The sequence below is a fragment of the Thrips palmi genome, unplaced genomic scaffold (genome assembly GCF_012932325.1).
Source record: "Thrips palmi isolate BJ-2018 unplaced genomic scaffold, TpBJ-2018v1 HiC_scaffold_8, whole genome shotgun sequence".
NCBI lineage: Eukaryota > Metazoa > Arthropoda > Insecta > Thysanoptera > Thripidae > Thrips > Thrips palmi.
In genome coordinates this window covers 7,712,332-7,736,964 of record NW_023144635.1, presented here as the reverse complement: position 1 = coordinate 7,736,964, position 24,633 = coordinate 7,712,332, and the positions used below count along the sequence as shown (strand labels likewise).

At 53.0% G+C, this 24,633-nt stretch overlaps 1 protein-coding gene across 4 annotated transcripts; it reads left to right on the top strand.

Moving 5' to 3' along the window:
• The first annotated feature begins 1,545 nt into the window (after window positions 1-1,545).
• LOC117653858 (actin-binding LIM protein 3) lies at window positions 1,546-22,598 on the top strand. Of its 4 annotated transcripts, none has more exons than XM_034399825.1 (17): window positions 1,564-1,648; window positions 14,459-14,554; window positions 14,651-14,834; window positions 14,923-15,219; window positions 15,298-15,482; window positions 15,581-15,744; window positions 16,760-16,819; window positions 17,069-17,255; window positions 17,354-17,599; window positions 17,673-17,779; window positions 17,860-18,046; window positions 18,140-18,256; window positions 19,200-19,297; window positions 19,520-19,589; window positions 19,678-19,718; window positions 19,804-20,004; window positions 20,083-22,598. In XM_034399825.1, exons 1-17 carry the CDS (start codon window positions 1,579-1,581, stop codon window positions 20,194-20,196), a joined length of 2,424 nt encoding a protein of 807 aa, XP_034255716.1. In that variant the 5' UTR covers window positions 1,564-1,578; the 3' UTR covers window positions 20,197-22,598. The 4 variants fall into 4 exon arrangements, with proteins under 4 accessions (XP_034255718.1, XP_034255716.1, XP_034255715.1 ...); XM_034399824.1 differs by lacking the exon at window positions 19,200-19,297 and adding an exon at window positions 18,870-18,976; XM_034399827.1 differs by lacking the exon at window positions 16,760-16,819 and having other exon boundaries at window positions 1,546-1,648.
• Window positions 22,599-24,633: the final 2,035 nt, after the last annotated feature.

Sequence of the window (24,633 nt, the reverse complement as noted above, 5' to 3'; positions counted from 1 at the left end):
GCCGGCCACATGGCCTGCCCGGCCTGCTCGCTTTGCTCTGGGGCAGTCGGGGCAGTCGAGTCGGGGCGGGGTGCGCATAGCTAGTGCCTGCACTCCGAGTCGGAGGGGAACTGGGCCTAGGCATCTAGGCGGGCGGGGCCAAGTCGCGCTGGTCTAGCCGGCATTCCGGTTTGCGTGCTGCACCGTCTACACCGTCGGCCTGCCCGCTTAGCCGCCGTGGCGGCCGTCCGTCGCTGAAAGAGAAAACAAATTGCTACTTTTTTCTCGATTTGAAGACGCTTTGGGCCGTGCCCTGCACGCAAGGGAAAGTCTGGGCTTAATTTACAGTGGCGCGGCGCAGGGCCTCACGACGCCCAATCAGCCAGTCCCTGGATGAATGGGGCCCTTCGTGAATGAGTGCAGGCTGGCGCGGGAAAGGGGGGCGGAGAGATAAGCGGGTTGCTATCGGTGCTTGCGTGCGTGCGTGCGTGCGTGCGTTCGCCGCGCTGGTTTAGTGGACACTTGTGGGTCACCCTGCGGCCTGCGGCTGTCCCAGGGCACGGCGGCACGGCGTGAGTCCCCCCAGCGCCCCCGCCGCGCCCCGCTCGTCGCCCTGTTGCTGAAAGGTATCCGATGGCCGTTGCAGCCCACGACAAACAAGACGGCTCGGATGTCGGCCTAGAGGAAGGCGGGGCGCGCAGCACCGCGCTGCACCGCGCAGTGTGGCAGCGTGCGGAGTCCCTCGCGAAGGGCCGTGTACGCTGGCCCCGCCCCGCCGCCACGAGCGCGATGAAGACGATGAGGACTGTGAATGGGTAACGGGAATGGCGGATGGGATGCATTGCTCGGTGGAATGTGCGGGTGGCGTGGCTCGCCCGGCTCGGCGTCGTGCTGCAGTGTGGCGCGCCCGCCTACCGCCTCCTGCCGGCCGCTCTGTCTCTCTCGCTCTCACGGCGCGCGCCCGGATGTGTGCGAGAGAGACGGAGCGACGAAAGCACTGTTCGGAACGGCCTGCAGTACCGCCGCCACACGGGGGCCGGGGCGGCGGGACGCGGCGGTGGGACGCGAGGCCTGACGAGCAGACGATGATGAGTTGTTATTGGGCGTCCGGGGCGTCGCGTCTCGTCCGCGGCTCGTCGTGCCGCACCGCACACCGCCCACCAGGACTTGACACGTCCGCGTGGCGGCAGTGCCGCGGCTGTAGTACATTGCGCTGTACCGTCGCCGCCGCAGTGCCGCTTGGCAGTGCCGCACCGCGTCCTGCTTCCCGCCTTTCGCGCCTGACTGGGGCTCCAGTCGCACACAGCCTGCTTCGAGTGGTGCGCCAACACGGCCAGCACTCGACACGCCGCGCCTCTCCACCGCGGCGACGTCGGCCCGTCGGCCCCGGGCCAGTGTGCGTGCGTGTGTGCGTTACGGTGGCGCCTCTGCGTGCGAACGGACGGCGGCAATGAAGGGGCGAATGCAGGCGTCGCGTGCCTCAATGGAGGCGTGTGTGATGCGCACGCGCGTGTGATTGGCCGCGCCGTGGCTGCGTGCCAGGCCCAGCCAGCCGGGCCGTGACGAGCTGCTGCTGTTTGGCGAGACGGCCGCGTCGCCATGATCGCCGTGCCCGAGGTGATGCTGGCGATGAAGTCGCAGGCGCTGGTCGCCTCGGCCAACGCGGCGGGTAAGTCGTCCACCGGACCGTTGCGCCGCCCACGACACGCTACTCGTTGCAGCCTCGTGACCGGTCGCATCGCGTCGTCCTGGTTCTGGTCCAGCGTCGCCGTCTCTCTCGCACTCCTGCGGGGCCCGCGTGTGTGCGAGGGAGACGGCGACGAAAGCGCCGTTCGGAATGAGCCCGCCAGGCTGAGGCTGACGTCACCCGCGGATATAGTGGTGGCGCTGGGCGCCTCGCTCGGCGCCTCGCTCGGCGCGGCGGCTGCACGAGACCAGGGAGGCAGCAGGGCATGCCGCCTCTATGCCGCGTCCATGGCAGAGGATTGAGGATTGACAGGCGTGTTTGGCGCTGGCATGTGACGGGCCGGGCCTAGTGGCTGGGCCTCGCCGAGGTCATACCACGTCACACCTGCCTTGTAGTGTGCCACAGTGTACCTGCTGATGGCTGGCTCAGAAACAGCGTTCCGTCGACTCGTCTCTCTCTCGCCCCCCTATACGGCACGCGCGCCCCGAGTGCGAAAGACGGGGTGACGATGGCGCTGCTGTTCGAAGTGGTGGCGCCGGCCGCCTGGTCGTTGACGTCGTTGTGGTGATGGTGCACTGCTTGACCGGGCCGGTGGCCGATGGCCGGTGGTCGGCCACCAGTCGGTTTTCCTTTGCTTGCCGTAGGTCGCGGTGTTGGCGCCCCTGTTGGCACGGGGGCCCCGGCATCGCGTGTGGGGTCGACGCTCGGGGGCCCGGCCAGCCCCGTCGCGCGCCCCCTCGGGCGTTGCCGGCGTTGCAGAGGTGTCGACATACGCGCGATTCAATATTTCCCCCGCCCGTCACGAGAGCCCTGCCCCGCGGCCGAACTGAGGAATTTGCATATTGGCTGCGCGGCCGCCACGCGCAACGCCACGCGCCAGCCGCGGCGCGCGTCCCGGGGTGCCAGGGGCGCTGCCGCCGTGCCCCCCCGCGTCGAAGACCGTCGATGGCGTGGCCTCGCCTCGGCGCCTCGAAACAAGCCGAACAAACTGTGTCAGCTCAACGGCGGCGGCAGCGGGCGGGGGACCAGGGCTGCCTCTGCTCGCGCCTGGTCCCTGGTCCGCCCGCCCCGGCCGACGCCCACGGGCCCCACGGGGACCGACCGGGACGCCCCCTTCTCTTTCTTTGCCCTTCGAAAGCAATAAATCTTGGCAGACGTGTTCCCGCACCCCTTCATCGCGCATATCGGGAAACGGGCGAAGGGATATTAGTCTGGCGAGGGGGCGGGGCGGGGCGGGGCTGCCAGGGCGCCGCACTGGCGACGACATCGTCGTGCAGACCCCGCGTGGCCCGCCCAGCCCAGCGCCCGGCCCCGTGTGGGCGTCAACAGAGTTAGTTGTGTTGTTGGACAGAGTTTGTCGTGTGTGGCGCGCACGCAACACGTCCGCGGTGTTGCCGCGCGAGAAGGCGACAACGTGACACTGTGACACTCGAGGCGCGGCCGGTGCCTCGCAGTGGCGTGCCCCGAGTTCGTTGGTTCGTTCGGTCGGGTTTGGCGCCCTACTTGTGACCCGTGGCGGGGCCGGGCAGGGTACCGCACCGCCTGGACCGGCTAGCGGCGCTGGCGGCTCGCTGCCTGGAATGTGGAATGGCACTGGGGCCGCTGGGTGTGACGCAAGACCTTGCCCCGGTCCAGCCGGCCAGGCCCGTCTTTTCAGCGTGTGTGTGTGCCGGTGTGTGTGTGTGGCTCGGCTCGGCTCTGCTTGACCCCGCAGCCTTGCCCTGCTCGGCCCGGCTCGGCTCGGCTCGGCGCGCGTCCGACTGCCACTGGTGTTGGTTTTGCGGGTGACGTCACCGCCTGCATTATGTCACCCGAGGCCTTGCAGTGCAGGTGCTGCAGGGCCGCTGAATATGCGACGCCGAGTGCGAGTGCGACGGTTATTGCTGGAATTAATGCCCCTCAGCGTTTCGTCGCTCCGTCTCTCTCGCACCGACTCGGGGCGTCCCGTGAGAGCGAGAGAGACGGCGCGGGTCACACGCGTCGCCCATTGGCCGCAAGGCCGTGCTCGCCGTGCTCGCCGTGCTCGTGCTGCAGATTATTGCGCTGGCATTTAGCGCGTGTGATCCAGCCGGCCTGGCCGAGTCGGCCTGGTCACGGCGTAGTCACGGCGTGGGTGCGGATGGGACGGTTCCGCGCCCAGTGCCTCAGTGCCTTGTTCCTGGTGGAGATGGGCTCGGAGATGGAGACGGCTCGCTTCGCCCGCTTGGCCCGCTCCGGCGCGGCCTGCTCTCTCGGGCCGCTCGTCCTTGTTCGCATCCACTACGGTTAACTCAATTAAAGGCAGACAATGCACCGCCGCGAGCAAAGCCAGCAAAGCCTTTCGTCGCTCCCTCTCTCTCGCGCGCCTGCACGGGGCGGGCCCTGCCTGCGAAGTGGGACCGAGCGCGAACAGCCCGGAAGTGGAGAGATGGCCGAGTTGGATGTCCGAAAAGTTGGAAACTCGCCCCGTCTTGGTGGCTGCATCTCGCTGCATCTTGAGGCAGTGCCCCGCCCCGCCTACGCCCCCCACAGCCCGCCAGCCCGCCACACTGGACCGTGTGGGGGGAGGGAGGGGGGCGGGGCGGGTACCTCTCGATCGATGTGGAGTGCAGGGTACCGGGTCACCGGGGGGAGGGGCGGGGAGGCCAGGGCCCAGGGTGTCGCGGTGCGCGTCGCGGCGTTGGCCATTCCAGCGCCCTGTTATCGCAGGCCTGCTGCACGTCGACGTTGACGTTGGTGGTCGCCCAGGGCTGCGCCGGCTCTGCCTCGGTGGCCAATCACGGAGTGGAAGTGCAGCGCTGTGTCGCGGCCTGGCGGGGCCGCGGGGGACGGGCGCGTGAGTGATGGGGTTCGTGTCGGCGGGCACGGCGGCGCGGTGAACGGCCGCCGGGCATGCGACGAGACTAGGGATGCGAAGGTCGGAAATTTTTCATGAAAAATATGAAAAATTTCATAGTTTTCCTGAAAAGTTTCAAAGCAATATTTTTCATGGAAAATTATGAAAAATAAATTTTTGCTTAATTTTGATGTTTTAAGGACGAATGAGGAACTTTCCCCTTATATTCCTCTTATACGAGGAATAACAGGCGTCATGCACCTTTCCCAGCCACTGTTAACGCTTACGCGTTCAGAATCACCACCCCTTCATTGTTGTTTCGCTATTTATTGCTTACCTTGAAAGTCGTGGTTTAAGTAAATATTTCCAACATTTTGTGTTCCGGGTCTAGTATGAAAGATGTCATGCCAGTTTCAGCGGTCAAATGATTCCCCCCCCCCTTCTCTCCTCCAAACGCTTGAAAGCCGTTGAAAGCACTCATTAACAGTAACCAAGCCACATACCTCTGCTTCTCAGGCGATGTGGATTGTTTGATAAAGTATAGCGTGACCCCAGCGAAAAACTTTTACAAGAGAAATACCTTCCTTAAAGAGCGGATTACTATTATTTATACCATAAAAACACTTAAAATATATTTTTCAAAAATTTCCATATTTTTCTGAAAAATATGAAAAATTTCACGTGAATAATTCAAAAAAATATTTTTCATGAAATTTTGCATCCCTAGACGAGACGAGACGACGCGGTGCTGCACCTGGCCGACACGCCGACCGCCCCGACCGCCCCGACTGCACTAGACTACAGACTAAGGCCCGCCTGTGATTACCCCGCCTCCATTAGCAGCATCGCCAGCGCGCCGAACGGGCAGCTCTCGTCGCTCTCTGTCTCTCTCGCACTCGCGAGGTGGCCCGTCTGTGGGCCGTAGGGGTGCGAGAGAGAGAGAGAGAGAGAGAGGGACGGCGGACTGCCGCGGCATCGCCTCGGGGCTAATTAGCGCCCGGTGCACTCCTCTGCGTCGCACAGCCTCTCTAACGCATTCTTACAGGATTGGACACACATGCACACACACACTCACGTCCGCCAGGCGAAGGATACGGTGGAGGCACGCGGACGCGTGCCCCCCTCCCCCCCCTCTCGCCCGTGAGGACATGGGAGGACGACCTATTGTTCCCCTCGAAACGTTTTACTGCTTCCCGGTGGGCACACACACACACACACTCACACACAGACGCTCCGTATCTAGGCGCACCTGCCGGCGTGTCGCGCGTCGCCGTGGTCGCCGTCCTGGTTGAGCCGAGAACCAAGGCCGCCGTGTCCGTGTACTCGGGCACGGCCGGCATGGCACGGCACGATTGGCCCGGCCTGGGCCGCCTGGGCCGCCGGGGCCCCCAGACGATGCAAAGATCAGATCTCGACGGGCCGTGGCGGGGAGGGGAGGGGAGGGGAGGGGAGGGAGCACGGCGATCGAGGAGAATTCGATACAGGAGCGCGCCCCAGGCCGCCCCGCCCCGCCCCGCCCCGCCGGGATAGAAATAGTTGCGGGGGCGTGCGCTGGCGGGGCGGGGCGGGTCGGTCTCAAACATCCGGTTTGATTTGGTTTCAGTCGCGCGGGGGAAGGGGTCAGTGGAAATACCTGTGGGGCTCTGTGCGTGACGAAAGGTATAGGTGAGCCTGGGCCGGGCTGGCCGGTCAGCGGCGCGCGGGTCAGTGAGAGCGAGCGGGACGGAGCGAGGGCGGGGCAAAGGGACGAGGACGGAGAACGGGCAGCCAGCGCCCCGTCGGGACGCGTGAAATTCCTGCGTCGGCACAAACGAAACGACACGAGCCCCCTGGTCGTGACTGGCCGTGACGCGCGAGGCGAGGCGGTGGCTTAAGGCGGTCGGCTCGGCCGGAGCCCCTGCAGTGTAGGCAGTCCCGTGACGCACGCCTGCTCGGCGGGCCAGCCTACGCTGCACGGCGCTCCACCTGGCGGCTGCGCTGCCGCCTTGCGTCGTGAGCAAGTCAACACCGGGGTCGTGTTCCGTTCCGTTTCATGGCTTGTTTGTTCTAACCCTACGCCTCGGTGGTTTACGTTGTGCCCGAGTGCCCCCTCCCCCTTTTTTTTGGCGCTCAACGGCCGACTGCCCCGCTCGCACGGTTATTCCAGACTCGCGGTAAACAGAGGCCCACACCCGGCCGAGGGCCCGGCCCGGTTCACGGTCAGTGCCAGTGGCGTCAGCGCGTCGGGGCGGTGACGTCAGACTCCCCTCCCCAGGGCCGTGGCTCGCCTATTGGCTTTGTCTAAACAGATTAATGGGTCATCCGGTACGTCCCGTCGTCCCCGACAGTGGCGCGGCCGACAGTGGCGTGGCCGACAGTGCGGCCGCCTCGCCGACTCTCTGTACCGCGAGGCTGGCGGTTGTCCGCCGCCGAGTCGTCCGAAGTGTCCGGAGTGTCCGCACTGCGACTTCCCCGGACTTCCCCCACCGGACCGCACCGTACCTACACGCTACACGGCGCGGCGGCCGCGGCGGCGGGGGAAGGGAGGGAGACGTAGTGTGTGCACGTTGCTTCCCCCCTCCCGTTCCCCATCCGCTCGATGCTCTGCCTCTATGAGCTCGCCCGACCCGCCCCACTCGCCCGCGCCTTCTCTGTTCTTTTCTTTCCTTGTTTTCCACCTTTCGACATGAGTTTCCCCTCGCGTTGTTATTATTTTTTTTCTTTTCTCGGCCGGCCGCCGCCAGGGAGGCAGGAGTGCCGAGGAGGTGTCCTAGAGAGAGTCTGCCCGCGCTAGCCGCGCCAGCCGCGCGCCTTTCCCGCGGTCCGCGGCGGGGCGGGGCGGGGCGGGGCGGGGCGGGGCGGGGCGGGTGCCGCTCTGTCGAGAGGCTTCGCCCGGATAGTGGAGGTTTAGCCCTTCGCGGGTCACGGAGTGGCGGGGAAACGGAGGGGCTCCTAGACCGCTTGGAACGTGACGGTGGAATTCCTCCTCGAGGCCCGTGCCGTGCCGTGGGTGGGTTGGCACACCTGGGCCCGCCTGGGCCGGTCGCCCGGCCTCCGCCTGTTAATGAGTTTCTCCGCGGCGTGGTGCCGTTGGCGTTCCTACTCTGGCCAGGCTAAAGCCTCGGCGCCGCTAAATGCCGTGTCGCTGCTCGGCCCGCTCGGCGCCCTCTCTCGCCTCCCGAAGCAGGCCAAGCAGGCCAGGACTCGGGAAGCCTTTCCCCGCTCCGGTTTGAGGAGTATGGGCCGTATGGCCGGCGCGGCGCTGTCTGCGAGGTTGCTTGCGGTGAGGGTGCAACGGTGCTCTGACCCGGCGTCCTGGCCTGGCTGAGCGCCTTGTTTGCCTGTTGCAGGTGAGTCGACCTGGCGGGCCCTTCTGTCGGCCCTTCGGCTCTCCGCGCGGCACGGTTCATGGCGGTATGACCGGGGCAAGCACTGGCCGCGCCGCCGCCACGCCGCCGCCACGCCGCCGAGCCACGCACCGCAATTCGCTTGCCGGTCGAAATGACTAACATTTGGCCAAGTCAAGCCGGCCGAAATGCCGCGCGCGCATTTCACGTGTTCGTTTGGTCGTTTGAGCGCGCCGCGCCGCGCTCCCCCGCCTCGCCGGGCCCGGGCCCGCTTCCTCCTCATCATGCCATCATCCTCTATCATGCCCAGCCCCGGCCAAGGTCGCCTCGCTGGGACTGCCGCCGCCGTTATCACCGTCAATGGGAGCGAGAGGCGTGCCGTTTTCCCTATCCGGGGAAACGTATTTTTATTTTTGAAGCTCGCTATCTCCGTCGCGCATGCCAGGAGTGTGTTGTTGCCGGGCGGCGGGGCGGCGGGGCGGCGCGGGCCCGTTCGGGGAGGCAGGAAAAGGGCAGCTTGGCGGCCTTGGGCGCTTCGGCGTTTCGGCCCTCGCTTCGCAGGACTACCGGCGCCGCCCTGAAGGACCCCGCCAGGAAGGGATAAAGGCGGGGGTCAGGGGCGGAACGGGGGGAGGGGGGAAGGCGGACGGGGTGGGGCCCCTTCGGGGTGACCCGCACTGAGTCAAGGCCACGCGTGGCCAGGCAGGCGCGGCGTGGCGAGGCGTGGCGGAGTGCGAGAGCGCACCGCCGCCTTGCCCGCCGTGCCGGTCCGCCCTGACGCGATCCGTCTTCCTCCACGCCGCCAGCGTCCACCCCGTCCACCCCCTCGCCAAGGCCGACGCCAGGCTGCGCTGCGGGGGATGGCCGCCCTGGCCGCCCTGCTGCTTCGCGGTGTTGATGTCGGCGCTGGCAGCGTGCCGCACCGCGTGCCGCACCGCGCCCCGCCGCCACTGCGCCAAAACGCGAGAGCGCTCTGCTGCCCTCCTATCGATATGGGCTGCGGACGCGACGCGACGGACTGCCAAACGGCCGCCGTCGTCCTCGCCATAAAGGCGCCACCATCTTGCACCACTTCTTGGCGGCGGCACGGCCAGACCCGGGGCCGGACCCGGGGGGTGAAAAATGCTGCGGTCTTGCCGGCCTATCGGGCAGCCTATCGGCCGCTTGTTGTGATGACGTTGATTGGTGGCGCCCCGGCTTGACTTGGGCTGATTCTCGACTAACAGCGCTGTCTCTGTCTCTCTCTCTGGCACTCGTGCGGCGCCTCGCGTCGGTGCGAGAGAGACGGGCGGCGGCTGGCGCGGGAAACGTGTCTATCGGGGCACGGCGCCACGGCGCTGGCGCTGCGGTCCCCTAACGAGGCATCTCTCGACGCACCGGAGTGGACTGATCGATTGCACCTAATCTAATCCCGACCTCATCTCGGCTCGGCTTGCTCGGCCCGGCCCGGCTCGGCTCAATCGGCCGCGAAACTCGAACCGACCCTGCCGTGAAAGTGGGGAGCCAGTCATTGCAAAGAAAAATAAATCCGGGGTGAATTCTCCACATGTTGTGGTTGGGTTTTATTCTGCCCCTCTCTCTCAGTCTTTAAAGGGTAAATTTGCTTTCTCCTGGATGACGAATTTTGCTCACGAAAAAGTGGATGCAGACGTTGACGCGACCGAATGCAGCAATCACCCCCCTAACATTATTTCCAGTGTGGGCGAGCGGGGCTTGGGCAAGGCGAGCGTGTCCGTGCTGTTACTAACGTGCTCTTTACTAACATGGATGTTTTTCTTCTTGTTTTGTGACTGTCGCAGCGGACTCTGAGCAGGACGGTAAGCGGGAAACAGTCTTGGCTGCTGTTTGTGTATGTGTGTGTGTGTGTGTGTGTGTGTGTGTGTGTGTGTGTGTGTGTGTGTGTGCGGCTTGCTGGAATCGGCTTGGCGTCTGCTGGTACTGTAGCGAGAGGCAGTGCGCAGTGCGCGGGCACCGCTTTTGCAGGCCAGGCCGAGCAGCAGCGGGGCAGAGCGCGGCTTGGGGCCCTGGGGCGAGCCATGGGGCCCGGCAGCTGATTTTCTCATTTGCTTGCTCGACGAGGACGAGCTTGTAGGGGGCGCGGTGTGGCGCGGCGCGGCGGTCCGAGGGTCGGTCGCCCTCCCCTCCAGGACCGGGGCTTTCATCGCGAGGCAGGAATAGAACGCGGCTTTTGGCGGCGCAGTGCGGGGGCACTGTAAGCTAGGGCACTGCGGGGCGTCGGGCGATGTCTGGGCCGCCTTGGTGGCTTGGCGGGCCGTGCGCTGTGCGTGCCGGCCGTGCCGGGCATCCAGCAACTTCGGAAATGAAAATAATGAACTAGCGCGGGAATTAAAAGGGCTGGTCGGCGCCGTTGGGGCAGGACAGGACAGGGTGGCTCCACCCTCGCGGTGCTGCCTGCGCCCTTTCCTCTGCGTGCGCTACCCGCCAGCGGCCGTTGACACGCCCGTGACACGCGGGCCGAGCGAGGGGGGCGTGCGCCTGCCTGCCTGCCCGCCTGTCCCGCCCGCGTGCCCGAGCCGTGAGTGTACTGCGTGTGGATTGGAGTCGGCGGCGTATTTCGGTCGCGTTATTCCTGGCCGCGTCGCTCCTCGCCCTGCGGGTCCTGCGGGGTCCTGCGGGGTCCTGCGGGGTCCTGCGGGGTCCTGCGGGGTCCTGCGGGGTCCTGCGGGGTCCTGCGGGGTCCTGCGGGGTCCTGCGGGTCCTGCCGGATGGCGTCGCCAAAGTCCGGCTGGACTCGTCGGGCCGCATGCCGCCGACGGCGCCGACGACTAACGAGGGGCGCCACGCCTCGTGCCCCGCCGTGTCCCTGTGGAGTGGTGGAATGTGCCCCGGCTAGACTGTCCCACGAAAAATTACATGTTCTGTTTGCTCACGGGGCACTTGAAAAATAAGTTCTAAATGTAAAAAAAGGAATAAATTCTTTTGGCCGAAGCAATCGGACAGAATTTAGAGGTCGCGCATCGCTCCCAAAGGAAAAATTACCGTTTTTGGCAAATTTCGCTCTTTCTCTCACAGCCACGGCGCTTCCCGGCCGTCCCACGCGACTCGGTCGGACTCCTAGTACCCTCGCGTAACATTCAAGCACCAACCCGACCCTTGCCGACCCCTTAAACTCTTTTATAATAGCCAAAAACAACCATTTTTTTCAGAAAATTTTGTTGAAAAGCGCTGAAAAAGGTGTAAGGAGTGAAGATTAGGCAAATCTGTGTGGCTCAATCGATTGGAAATCATCGAAAACCCATGTGTCAAGAATTGGAAGTGCCTACGGTCATAAATGGCCGCACCCGAAGCAGTACAAATCCGCAATTTTCGGGAAACGGCCTATTTTACATAGGGGCGTTCCAGACCAAAAAAACCACTTGGCCGGCGACCATCTCGGACCAAGCTCAAACGTTTTCCAGGGTTCCTTTCATCCATACGGACTGCCTAAACACCATGGGAGCGAGATCCGACTTGAACTCCGGATTGTATAGGGGTCTTCACCCCCCCCCCGGCGGTTTTTAGGCACGAAGTAGCCTTATAGTATACCCAGGACTCAGCCGGCTCGAGATTTGATTTGTGTGGCCCTTTATGCATTTCGGAAGTTTTCTATACGATTTTAATGAGATTTTGCAGACTAGTAGAACTTTGAACGCTGATTCTGATGTTGAAATCTGGTCAAAAATTTGGTGGCCAATTTTGAGAAATTTGCTGTCAAAATCGCCGTTTCCATGGCAAAACTCGACTCGTCAAAGGAAAAAAAAGGGAGTGGGGGGAGCCGAGCCGGGGCGGACCAATAGCGGAGCTTCTTTTTGGGTCTGTACAGCTTACTCCAAAAGCTGAAAAAGCAACGTTCGAAATGAAAAATTTCTTTGACTGCAGGTAGACAAGATGCAACAATAGAATTGGTGCCGGTTCGAACGCAGTTTTTCGGGTAGAACTATCCAATAATACTTCTTGATTGGAGTGTTTTTGGACATGCGCAGTGTTGTTGTTGTGATTCAGTTAGCACTAGGACCACTTCGCTCCACCTCGCGACTTGCAGTGCTCATGTTCCTCGAACAAGACTCACCCGCGTTTCGAAACCATCCCTCCCGAGTTTATGAAGTTTGTCAAACCAACCGTCGTGGTGTTGATACGTTGTAAGGGAGAACTATTACACAGAATTGAAGAAAACATGACTAGAGAACCATAGCCTTTTGAAACAAGCCAAACAATTCAACGTCCACAACAATGGAGGGGCAGTTTTAATGCGCGACTGCTGGCGCTTTCAGCTTCGCGATTTTCGCAAGGGCGCAGACGCCGAGAAAATAGTTGCCAACCCGAGAAAATTAATTTACTGACTTCTTTCTGCTAAGAACATTTTAATCATGATGGACTTCAAAGATGTTCCATTGTCAGAACACTGCGGAATACATTAGCATTGGAATTTTTTGAATTTACCAGCATTTTGATTTCTTTTTATTGTCAAGTTTAAATTTCGACGGATGGCACATCGACCACATTGGTACCACTGCCATTGGTAGTCCCCTGAGCCACAACTTCACAACACCACTTCTTTTCTTTCTCCACACTCTTACACAATAATCAAATTGACTTCGTGACTCCTAGGATTTCTTGAAATCGTATTTTTTAGGGTTCGGGACTTGTTGGGCTGGTGGAACCGGCTGTTTAAAAAATGTACCCTTGAGGTTATTCTTGTAGGAAATAGTGCGCTCTTTCGATTGGCGTGTCGCACGAGGCTGTACGACGTCGGGTTTTGACGCTACGGGCTCTCAAAGTCGCTCAATTTTACCATTTTCACTGTGTTGATCACGATGAGATAAAAGAAAAAAATGTTTTTTCTGGACCCAAATCCTCCTCAGCCCAGTGGTAAAATGGCCCCAAACTTCCATTGATCACAGTTTCTCTAATAATTGCCTGAGATGGCTGACATTTTGTAGGGGTGTTGACCCATGGGTAGGCACCATTGAGGCCTCAGAGGAGCGAAATCGACGATGATCTACTTTGAGCGGCCATGTGATCACATCTCCAGTGAAAATGGTGAAATTGAGCGACTTTGAGAGCCCGTAGCGTCAAAACCCGACGTCGTACAGCCTCGTGCGACACGCCAATCGAAAGAGCGCACTATTTCCTACAAGAATAACCTAAAGGGTACATTTTTTAAACAGCCGGTTCCACCAGCCCAACAAGTCCCGAACCCTAAAAAACCGCCGGGGGGGGGGGGGGGGGTGAAGACCCCTATACAATCCGGAGTTCGAGTCGGATCTCGCTCCCATGGTGTTTAGGCAGTCCGTATGGATGAAAGGAACCCTGGAAAACGTTTGAGCTTGGTCCGAGATGGTCGCCGGCCAAGTGGTTTTTTTGGTCTGGAACGCCCCTATGTAAAATAGGCCGTTTCCCGAAAATTGCGGATTTGTACTGCTTCGGGTGCGGCCATTTATGACCGTAGGCACTTCCAATTCTTGACACATGGGTTTTCGATGATTTCCAATCGATTGAGCCACACAGATTTGCCTAATCTTCACTCCTTACACCTTTTTCAGCACTTTTCAACAAAATTTTCTGAAAAAAATTGTTGTTTTTGGCTATTATAAAAGAGTTTAAGGGGTCGGCAAGGGTCGGGTTGGTGCTTGAATGTTACGCGAGGGTACTAGGAGTCCGACCGAGTCGCGTGGGACGGCCAGGAAGCGCCGTGGCTGTGAGAGAAAGAGCGAAATTTGCCAAAAACGGTAATTTTTCCTTTGGGAGCGATGCGCGACCTCTAAATTCTGTCCGATTGCTTCGGCCAAAAGAATTTATTCCTTTTTTTACATTTAGAACTTATTTTTCAAGTGCCCCGTGAGCAAACAGAACATGTAATTTTTCGTGGGACAGTCTAGCCCCGGCCTGCCGCGTCCACCCTCGCACCTCGGCATGCTCTGCTGCTTGTGAATCTTCCTCATGGCGGCCACTTGACCACACGCCGCCAAGGGCGATATTATCTTTTTGAAGCTGTGGCGCGCGTTTGATTGGACTTTTCTTTCTTTTACGCGGGTCATGGCTTACTTTTTGTTTTTACGGCGGCCCGCTCCCGTCGGACTCACGGCAACCGCTGTGCATTCGCCGTGTTTTGCGTGGCGTTTCTACCAGTGGGCACGCCTGCCGTCGCCCCGTGCTCGTGTTGCATGTCGAATGGGAATAAAGCTCGTAGTTTTGGTTTTCCCTCTCTTGCGAACGGCCGGCTTCTCGGGCGGGCCGCCGCGCCGCGCAGGGCGAGGGAGCCCAGGCCCAGGCCAGGCCCTGTAGGCTTTGGAAACGATGCCCTAAAGGTCCCTCCAGTCCGGCCGGCCCAGGCCAGCCCTCGCGAAAAGTCATGATAAAGGTGTCGTGCCTCCCCTCCCCTCCCCCTCCACTCCTCCGCCCCGGCGGCCCCGGCCGAGGACTAGGTGATTAGCGCCTGTTTGCGCCTCCTTTAGCACCACGCACACGTTTGCTGATCGGGGGGGGGGTGCTTTTCACATCCTGCACAGCGTTCGCCTCGACCGGGCTGGAGTTGCCTATTCCCCCCGTTGTCTTCCGCTGCAGCCTGAGTCGCCGCCTGCCCGAAGTGTCCGCCCTGTCCGACACACTGGCTGCTTTGCTAACGAGCTGTCGCCTTCTTCTCGGTTGCAGGAAAGACGTACTGCCAGAGCTGCAAGAAAAAATGCTCCGGGGAGGTGCTGCGGGTGCAGGACAAGTACTTCCACATCGCGTGCTTCAAGTGTAAAGGTGTGTACATTTTAGAGCGCGAAACAAATGTTTTTCAACTTTTTTTTTTGTTTTTAAGGAACAGTTTGTCTGACGCGTTTTGTCTCCTTTTTTCAGTGTGCCGCAACTCGCTGGCGCAGGGCGGCTTCTTCTGCAAGGATGGCGCCTACTACTGCACGTCGGACTACCAGCGGCAGTTCGGCACCAAGTGCGCCGTCTGCAGCGAGTACGTGGAGGGCGAGGTGGTGGCGGCCCTCGGCAACACCTACCACCAGAAGTGCTTCACCTGCGGACGCTGCCGGTATATACAGTTCACTTCAAAACATTTTTTTTTTTAAATGAAAATTGATGGACAGCAAGTTGCAAATGCGATTGGATGACGTTTGCAGGCAAGCCTTCCCGTCGGGCGAGCGCGTCACGTACACTGGCAAGGAGGTGCTGTGCGCGCGTTGCGTGCAGATCCCCGTGCGCTCGGGCCACTCCGGCGACGAGCGCTCCCCGGCCGCCAGCCCCGCCAGCCCCACTAGCGGGGGCGGCGGCCTGGGGCTGGGCTCCAACGACTGCGCCGGCTGCCACGAGGAGCTCAAGGAGTGCCAGGCCCTGATCGCGCTGGACCGCCAGTGGCACATCTGGTGCTTCAAGTGCAAGGCCTGCGACGCCGTGCTCCACGGCGAGTACATGGGCAAGTGAGTACCTCCGCCGCAGACAGACGTAACCAGGCGCATGCCGTCCCGGACGCCAGACTCACTCGCCGTGATCCGCAGGGATGGCGTGCCGTACTGCGAGAAGGACTACCAGAAGAAGTTCGGCGTCAAGTGCGCGTACTGCAGCCGCTACATCTCGGGGAAGGTGCTGCAGGCCGGCGACAACCACCACTTCCACCCCACGTGCGCGCGCTGCACCAAGTGCGGGGACCCGTTCGGCGACGGCGAGGAGATGTACCTGCAGGGTGCGTTGCGTCGCGTGGCGTCGCGTGTCGCGTGGCCGCCTGCCGCCGCCGTGTGTCCGGGACTTTCCCCTTGACGCCGACCTGCGCCCTTGTTCCAGGCGGCGCCATCTGGCATCCCCGCTGCGGCCCCGGCCCCACCGAGAACGGCGCCATCCTCAACGGCGGCGAGAACGGCCACTGCACGGACACGGAGACGGAGGCGGAGAGCGGCCGCGACACGGCGTTCGACCGCATGAGCTCCTCGGCCGTGAGCGACATGCAGGTGAGCCCGGGGAGGGGGAGCCTCTCGCGGAGGACGGCTCCACGCACTAACCCCGTTGACGTCTCGGCCTAACACACGCCCCCGTTTGTGGCTGCATTGTTGTGGGCGCGCGAGAACGCTACAGGTGCGCCGTTTTGCCGTGTCGGTTGCGTAGCCGCGCAACCGCCTGTGAGGTAGGCCAGCAACGCGCCGCGCGACCCATCGCTGTGGAGAGGCTGGCCTACCTTGCCCCTGTGGCGACGACAGGGGCAAGGTAGGCCACCGTCTCCGGACCTGTGTGTTGCGGGACGAGTCGTGGGCCTAGCCTACCTCACAGGCGCTCGCCGCAGCTGTCAGTCGTCAGTGTCATGTAGCCTCAAACAGGGTTGTGCCTAACAAGGAAGAAGAGGGAAAAAAATAAGATTCCGGGAAAAATAAATATTGAAGCACCTATTTAATGAACATAAATTGTTTTACTCATTGCATGAAAGTAGGTTCCCTCAATTTCTATCAACTTTCAACTTGCATCCGGTGTAATCGTTGGATTTGGCACTATGCTGTACTGTTGTGTCATTTGATCTCATAGATCTTTTCACTAGGATAATTTTCCCGTCCACAGTGTCCAATAGGGCGTTTGATTAACATCTATTTTAGTTGAGTGATATGCTTTTTTATTCTGTAAAAGGAATGCATCAACTCATAGCGCCGCTATCTAGATAGCTGAATTAAATCCATTCGCTTTTAATCCAAACAGATTATTTTTTACTGTATGCTTCCATCTCGTGCTAAAGCTGCTTATTTTGTACCCAATTCTCAATGCTTCTCCCTTTCATTTGATTTTTATCATTTGTAGAGACTCATAATTCATCCACATTATATGATCCTGTATTTGTTTTCAGCATTTTTAATTACTTTTTTTGTAATTTGTGCGTAAACCTTTAATGCAGCTCTAGCACTTTTCAGTTGTTTATGTATGATTTTTTCCTTTGTTTCGTTTTTGCTCCTGGCTGTTATACTGTGTGAAATTTGTTTGCAGTTTTCCATTCGCTCGCGCACGCCTAGTCTTAATGGCTCTTTCAATAGCTTATCTAGAAAGGTTAGTTTCTCATTTTCCTTTCAAATTGTGCTGATTGTATTGCATTTTAAGTGCTTGTGTATTATTATTATTATCATTAAATTACCTTTGTTGACTTTTTTATCTTACCATTTTGTTCCCACAATAATACTAAAAAGTTTAAACTTATGATTCTAAGTGCCTCTTTTCACTCCTTATGGCAAGCACCTGGATTCTTATAAAACTATGCGTCGTTAAAATTTGTCATTAACTAAATTTTGTTATTTGTAGTACCAATATCAGCGCACGGGCAGCCCTGGTCTTATCCTGCGAGAATATAAACATCAGTATCCAGAAGACATATCTCGCATTTATACATACTCATATTTGACTGAGGAACCTACGCAAGGGTACCTGAAGCGCCCCATTGACCCTTATGACAAACCACCTACATCACCTCACTTCCATCGGCCTTCTTGTAAGTTTTTATTTGAAATTCTGTTTTTATTCAATTTTGCTGTGTTGTTTTATCATTATAATTACAATGAATCAAACAAAAAAAAAATGTTTCTGTAGCTGCTGCATCTGGACGGGGCTCAAAGCTTGCTCATCTCTCATCAAAGCATGGCTCCAGGACAGGCATGACCGTCCTTGTGGATGCAATTCGCAGTGAGACACCAAGACCACGGAGTCCACACATGAACAATGAAGAACCAATAGAGTTAGCCCATTTCCCTGCTGCAAAACCACCTCAACCTGGAGAAGCACCCAAGATAGAAAGGGAAGACTTTCCTGCCCCACCATACCCTTACACTGATCCTGGTTAGTCCAAAAGAGTCTTTTAAAAGTCCTCCAAGTCTCACACAATGTGTTAACATGTTGCATTGTTTTATAGAGCGTCGACGTCGATGGTCGGACACGTACAAAGGTGTCCCAATATCTGATGATGAGGATGAAAATGATGGCAAGTCAGAGAAAGAAACTGATGATCAAAAGCTAAAGGTAATGTTTTTTTCTTTTCAATATTTGGCTTTTTTTCATTCTTTCTTTTCCTGTACTTACTTTCTTATCACTCTTTCTAGCGAGAAGAAAAAGAATTAAGTAAAATTGCAACAGGAATTGGAAAAGTATTCCTTCACAATGTTCGTGAGCGAGAAAAATTACGGCAGTGGAAAATGTCTCATATTGATCCTAGGAATGCTTCACGAACACCATCAGCATCAAGAGAGCCAACATACAGGCTACGCTACCAGTCTCCTGTCAATGCTTGTAAGCTTCTATGTTTTAATTTCTAAGCATCCCAATTGTATCAGTTTATTTCTTCTTTTCTTTTGGTACCAAATTTTGGATTTTTTGCATCAGCTCCATCTAGAAATGTTGACCATCCAAGGCCGTGGGAAGAGGAGGAGTTAATGGATCGTAGTTCAAGCTATCGCTCATCAGTTGGTCGGTCTGTTGGCGCCATACCCAGCTATAACGGTAAGATGCTTTTCTATTTGTCTTTGAGTTATTAATGATGTGAATTACAGTCAATCATGTTTATTTTGTGATATTACTATCTGCCATGTTCACAAGCATTTGCTCAACTTCTTCATGAGATTGTCCCTATTATTGAGCTCCTATCTCTGTTTTGAGCACTGTGGTGCTCATTGCCCTGAATACAAACAGCACAGCAACAGTCTTAAGTTTAGAGAGTCTTTATTTAAAGTTTAACTTGGGTTTGGGAAAAATGCAGATTAGTACCTGTATGTGACACCATTATAGACTTTTTTAAAACTAGTTTTGCATGTGCTCAATCACTGTATGAATCAACTAAAATTAGAGATAGCATCGCGTGTTTCTAATATGCTTTTTTGTTTTGTTTTTTTAATTACCTTTTACATTTTAGAGTGTTGTTTACTCTACAATTGATCTTTTTGAAAAAGTGCTGTTTTTTTGCCGATGTTTTTGTTGTTGTTGTTGTTGTTGTTGTTGTTGTTGTTGATGTTCTTAGTCTTAGTTTGTGCATGGTTTGGTTACAATTGTTTGTATTTTTGTTGTTGCTTTATTTTTGTTTATTTTTTCTTTTTCTTTTGTTTGATGCATGTCCTAGTGGTGTCTTCTCTGCGGTCTCCTCCAAAACCAGGCTATGGCCTTCGTTCATGTACTTTGCCAGCTGCAGGCCGAAACGGTGGATTCATGGGCTACTCCACGGACCAGGTTGGTCTTCAGTCATTTAACACATTCTGTCTATGCATCTCACACAATTCCTCTTAGCCCATCAAGAACCTATTCAATTAATCTTCAGCAGTTTAATTAAACACACCTGAGGCCAGGGTTTTAGGATTACAATATTAGTGACAATCGCATGGGGATCTCAGTGAATGTGTGGACACTGGCTAGGTAGATGTGGATTAGTACATGGGGTATTGTTATTCTTTAGTTGTGTCTGCGTTGAGGCACGTTCCTAAGCCAGGCTATGGCTTGGCACCACGTTCTCATACCTTCAGCTCCACTGGCGGCAGCGTGTCTGGTATAGCGGTGAGTAGGTGTAGTGATGATGTTGGCCTCTAATCATTGTCGAAATTAAACAATATTGTAAGTTGTTGGTTTATTGTCTGAGTGTGTGCTCTTGCCTAAGTTAAAATCCCCTCCATTTAACTGTTTTTTTTCTGTCCTTATAATTTCTGGTTTCGAGCAATTGTGACTAAATTTATGATTTTATTGTAGAAAATTAATGCAATGTTTGTGTTTCAATTTTAGGGTGACTATTCATTTAGTGGACTTGGCGAAAAAACTCATAGCACTGAATTCAGTAGTGGGAAATCAGACAGTGAGTGATTTATTAAGAAACTTTTACACTATCAATTATTATTATCATTTATGTTAGACTTGATCTCACATTGCCCCTTTTGTTGCAGTCTCTGCTGGTTCAATATCAGAAGTTGATCGACGTGCATTAGTAAGTATACACATCTGTCCTTACAAGTTATTGATATTGTCTACTTAATTATCATTTCAATCACATTTTCTGTTCTCCCTTTTAGGCTGTTGAACTTCCTGTATCTACTACTTACACTGGAGGGTTGGGTGCTTTGAGGTCAGCTTCATACTCTCCGCACCTCCGTCGTTCCTTGCCCAATATGAATCATTCAAATTCAACAGAACCACCTAAGATTTATCCGTATCACCTTCTTGTTATCACAAACTATCGTCTGCCAGCTGATGTGGATCGCTGCAACTTGGAGGTACATTTTTCTACATAAAATATGCTGCTCTTTTTGTTCTTCATTTTTCTATTTGGTCATAATTTGCTTTCTTTGCAGCGCCACTTGTCAGATGCTGAGTTTGACGGACTCTTTGGCTGTAGTAGGGTGGAATTCTATCGGCTTCCACAGTGGAAACGCAATGAATTGAAACGAAGGGTTCGACTTTTCTGAAGAAAAAAATCAGTTCTTTTGTCTGGTTAAAGCTTTATGCACGGCATTGTAAAATGATTAAGTGTTCATCCTTATTTTCTTAGTTATAAGTATTTGACGAAACAAAAACTAGTCGTTTGACAAATGCACTGCCTCTCTTGGCATCTTTTTCGATCCATCATTTTTATTCTTTTTCTCTTTTTAATTTCAAGTCATAAACATGGTGGTGCTTCTCCTAAAGAAATTGTATGAAATTTCCCCTCTCCCTTTCTTTTCAAGGGTTTACCAAAATGACTTTTAGAAAGAGAGAACTTTCAGTTTTGCATTTGATCACAGAGTGAGCTCAGGGTAGGTTTATGGTGCAAAGGCAACATGACAGCTGTGTTATATACTCATAAGTATAGTTTACTTCTACATAATTTAATTAATGGTGCCTTCTGAGGCAGCTTATATTTGCTGTCATTGGTAAAATATTTGTGTGCCAAGCAGAATTTGCTTGTATACCCATACACCTTCAAAAAATTATACTGAACTTGTGCCTTACACAATGAAATTCAAAAACATTTTCAGTATGCATTTATTGGGTACTTTCTATTTACCTATAAATCAAATTGTTTGCTTTTCAATAATTGCTGTCAGCCACATAAGCATCCATTGTGCAATTTTTAATGTCTCCATAATGTTTTGGATTTGCATTACATTTGGCAGCTATAAGATATGGGCATATTAGCATTAATCTGCTAGCATTCCATAATTTGCTTCATAAGCATCTATCTGTTCTTTTGTCTCCTTTCAAAAACGGTGTTAGCTGAGGGAAACTCAAGGAAAATGAATTTTCAGAGATTGTTACATTTTCCTTGCTCAAGTTACCATTTTCAGACCAACATTTTTACTGAGAAATCTTATCTCATGTATTGTTTCCTTGTGATTCCCATTCTATAGACTTGTATTTTGTACGCATCACCCAGTATGGCGTCTACCTTTGATAGTCAGCATTACTTGCATTTCACTTGTATCCACAGGATTGAATGAATACCTATTGTTTGTTTGTTCTGTTTGTTTGTTCTTTGGTCAGGAGTTAGTACTGATTTACATCACAAAACTATAAAATATTTTGCACTAAATGTCGAGTTGCATGTGGAGCACTGCATCTTTTTTAACAGATGAAAAAACAGCCAAATAGAACTCTTAGTATAAAAATCATGTTGCTCCTCCCGATGTGGTGTGCTTGTTTTACTCTGAAGATAAGAATATTCCTTGTAATGTTATTATAATTAAAAGCATGCAAATCTAAAATGTTTTGCAACAGATGTTTAAACTGGTGTATTAAGAGTTCCATTATTGCTGAACTCATTTATCTCTTTGTATTCTAGGCCTCTGTTGTACTGATCTGTGTGTCTGTTTCGTTTCCTTTCTCTTATGAAACCAGGAGCAAGGTCCGTCTAGTGGTTAGCTCTATCAGTATACCTACAGTAACTTTGTCTGTTAAAAGTATAGTTTTGTTGTCAATTTATGATCACAGCTTACATTTGAGATTGGCAGCTCTTGAAAAGAATTTCGTTCTCTGTGCTATATTTCCAGTTTTGAATATTATTAAATTGTTGAGGGTTCTCAAAATGTTCTATATTACTAATTAGGGAAGGAAGCATTCAAACTCTATTTGGTAATCAATGAAAGTGTGCTACTCGACTCTACACTCTTCACTTCACTACGAGACTGCCAAATTCCCTCCAAACTCGTCACAGGTTGTAACACACTTTTCTTTGTTTAGTTCCAAACCAACCATGCCAGGTGTCAAGCCACTGAGTATCTTATGTGCTTTCAATGCATTCATCCTTGTACTACAAAAGTATATGGTTTAAAGGTGTCTTTTCACCTAGGATAATGGTTTTTGTGGATATCAGGTTTTGGATTTCTGCAGAATCTTTAGGGAAATTATCGTTATCAGCAAACCATCCTCTGACCTGCCTTCACCATTGTGTTCTTATTACATGATTCAAAAATGACTTTTGAACTGATTCTGGTGGACTGTAAGGTGTTCAATATTTTAAATTGTTAGAAAATTTCTTCATGTTATCCAAAGTTCCATTTATTCAATTTTTAGTCTGAATTCTATTATTGCAGTGTCATGCTTGTTATATGTATGACATTTTCTTGTGATTTTCTTATGCACAGAATTTAACTTGCAAAACCTTGTCAGTGGAGTTTTACCCAGGCCAAAACTTTTAACTGCTTTTTGGGGCTCATTGTGTAAATTGTGAATTGTAGGATATTAAGGTCTTGCATGAAACCAAAAAGATGTCTACGTGCTTTTAGATAAAAAGAAAATATTTTAATTTTTAGGAATGTGATCTACAGTGGTTATTAATGTATGTAGACAATAGCTCTATGAAGTACAATAAATTTCAAGAAATCTTGCTTAATCTTTGTTTGTTTTTAACTTCCCAATCAATGAATGGTGACAAGGATAAATCAAAGTCAGCATGAGAATTTTGATAATGTTTTTATTTTTACCTCATGTATTGATAATGTTGAGGTCGAGTCATTCGATTTAACCATTAAATAGGTAAGTGCCTCTTTCCACACAATTTCGCTGAAAAACGCTCAAGAACATAGAGATGCAAAAGAATGCAAGACAAAAGGCGGGTGATGGAGAGTGCCTACATAAACATAGTTTAATTACATGAAAGGGATAGTTTCTTGCTCCACAAGTTAGGTATTATTGAAACCCCAATAGTGAACAAGCAACATTGGAGAGAACAATGAATTTATTCATTGGGTAGTGCCGATGGACATTGTCACATTCATATGGGCAAAATTAGCCTTTATTGGCTAGTGCAAGGCGGCTGAGCTTATCTGCGAGTCAATGTCCTCATTTAATAATCAAAATTTAGATTCCTAGTCCATTGGAGGCTGCATCATGGCACCCCCATACAAAGCTCTTGCCCCTACTTCGTTTTTGTTTAAACTCAAATTTTACATCAAGTTTATGTTAGTTTTAGTGTTTGTTTTTTTTTCGGCGGTAGATTCGGCGGTGCACATGTCCTGTTTTACACTCATTTAAACACACATACTTTTATAACTATATTTTGTTGAAGAAAATGTGAATGAACAATCATTTTACATTCATTTTGGCCCACAGGGCAACTTAGGCGGACTCATACTGCAATACCATCAGAAACAGCTTTGCAAGATAAAACTGATTAGATGATACAAATACTTAAACTCGCACACATGAACGCCACACGCATTTTCACTTCAATTCAACAAAAACAGCAAATTTTCAAAACAATTATGATAAACTTGAAGCAAAAGTTCACACATCTATAGTTACAGAAAGAACAACACTCATCAACATTATCCTCAGAGAAATTTTTTTTTGAACATGTAAAGCAGAATTTTACTAAAAGGATGTCCATGAGGAATCATGCAAGATAATGTTCTATACATAAAATCTCCCCAAATAAAAGTACAATAATGTATGAGAAAAATGTTATTAAATGCTACGAGGCACTTCAAAATTATTTTAAAAATGACATTGATAATTTGGAAAGGGAATACAAAGGTAAAATTGAATTGGAATCATTTAGAACATTAAACTGTACAGCTTTGACATGAGCTAAAATTATAACTTAATGTAGAATTTTTAGAGACAGCATTCAAACATTGAAAATTTACAAAGCTAACATTGTTTACAGTTGTTTATGGCTTTTATTTTTATTAATTTACACATCAAAAGCATAATTCCAATAAATCATTTCGACCTCTTTACTGTATAGAAGAAACACGAAACCACTAATTCGGGGCAACAAGATACCTCTAATTCAGGGCAACACGTAATCTCTAATTCAGGGCAACACGAAATCTCTAATTCAGAGAAACACCAAAAGCTAATGCCCACAAACGGAAACAGGCTTTACTTACTAACAACGGATTCACATTCATTCACACTTGCGCGCACATACCTTTCTCAAGCATTAAAGTAAATTATGTCACAGTTTCATAGTGGTTCGTCTCTTGTTTTGCCGTGTTTTGTGGCATCATCATTTGGTGGGACCATCATTCGGAGGGACTACTGTAATAATTTCTACCCTTGCTGGCGTTAGATTCTACGTATGCTCGTTCAGAAAGAACGAGAAAAGTCAGCGCTCGGAGGAGCACAAATTCACCACAACCAGAAAGGATTTTCCATAGAACAATAAATCTGTCTTCTCTGCTAGTAGCAATAAGTTGGCGCAACGTCATGAGATCATAGAAATTTAGTAGGGTGAATCCAAACGGAAAGTAGGATTCCATTTCACGGCCCACTTAGCACTAGGCTACCATTGGTAAAACTTGTCTGGAAGATTGGGCTTCCGGTTTATCTAAAATAATCATAATCATATCTACCGTACTTCGAGAACACGAATCGTCGACAGACAGACCTCGGGCGCTGCAGCGCTGCAGAGCTGCAGAGGA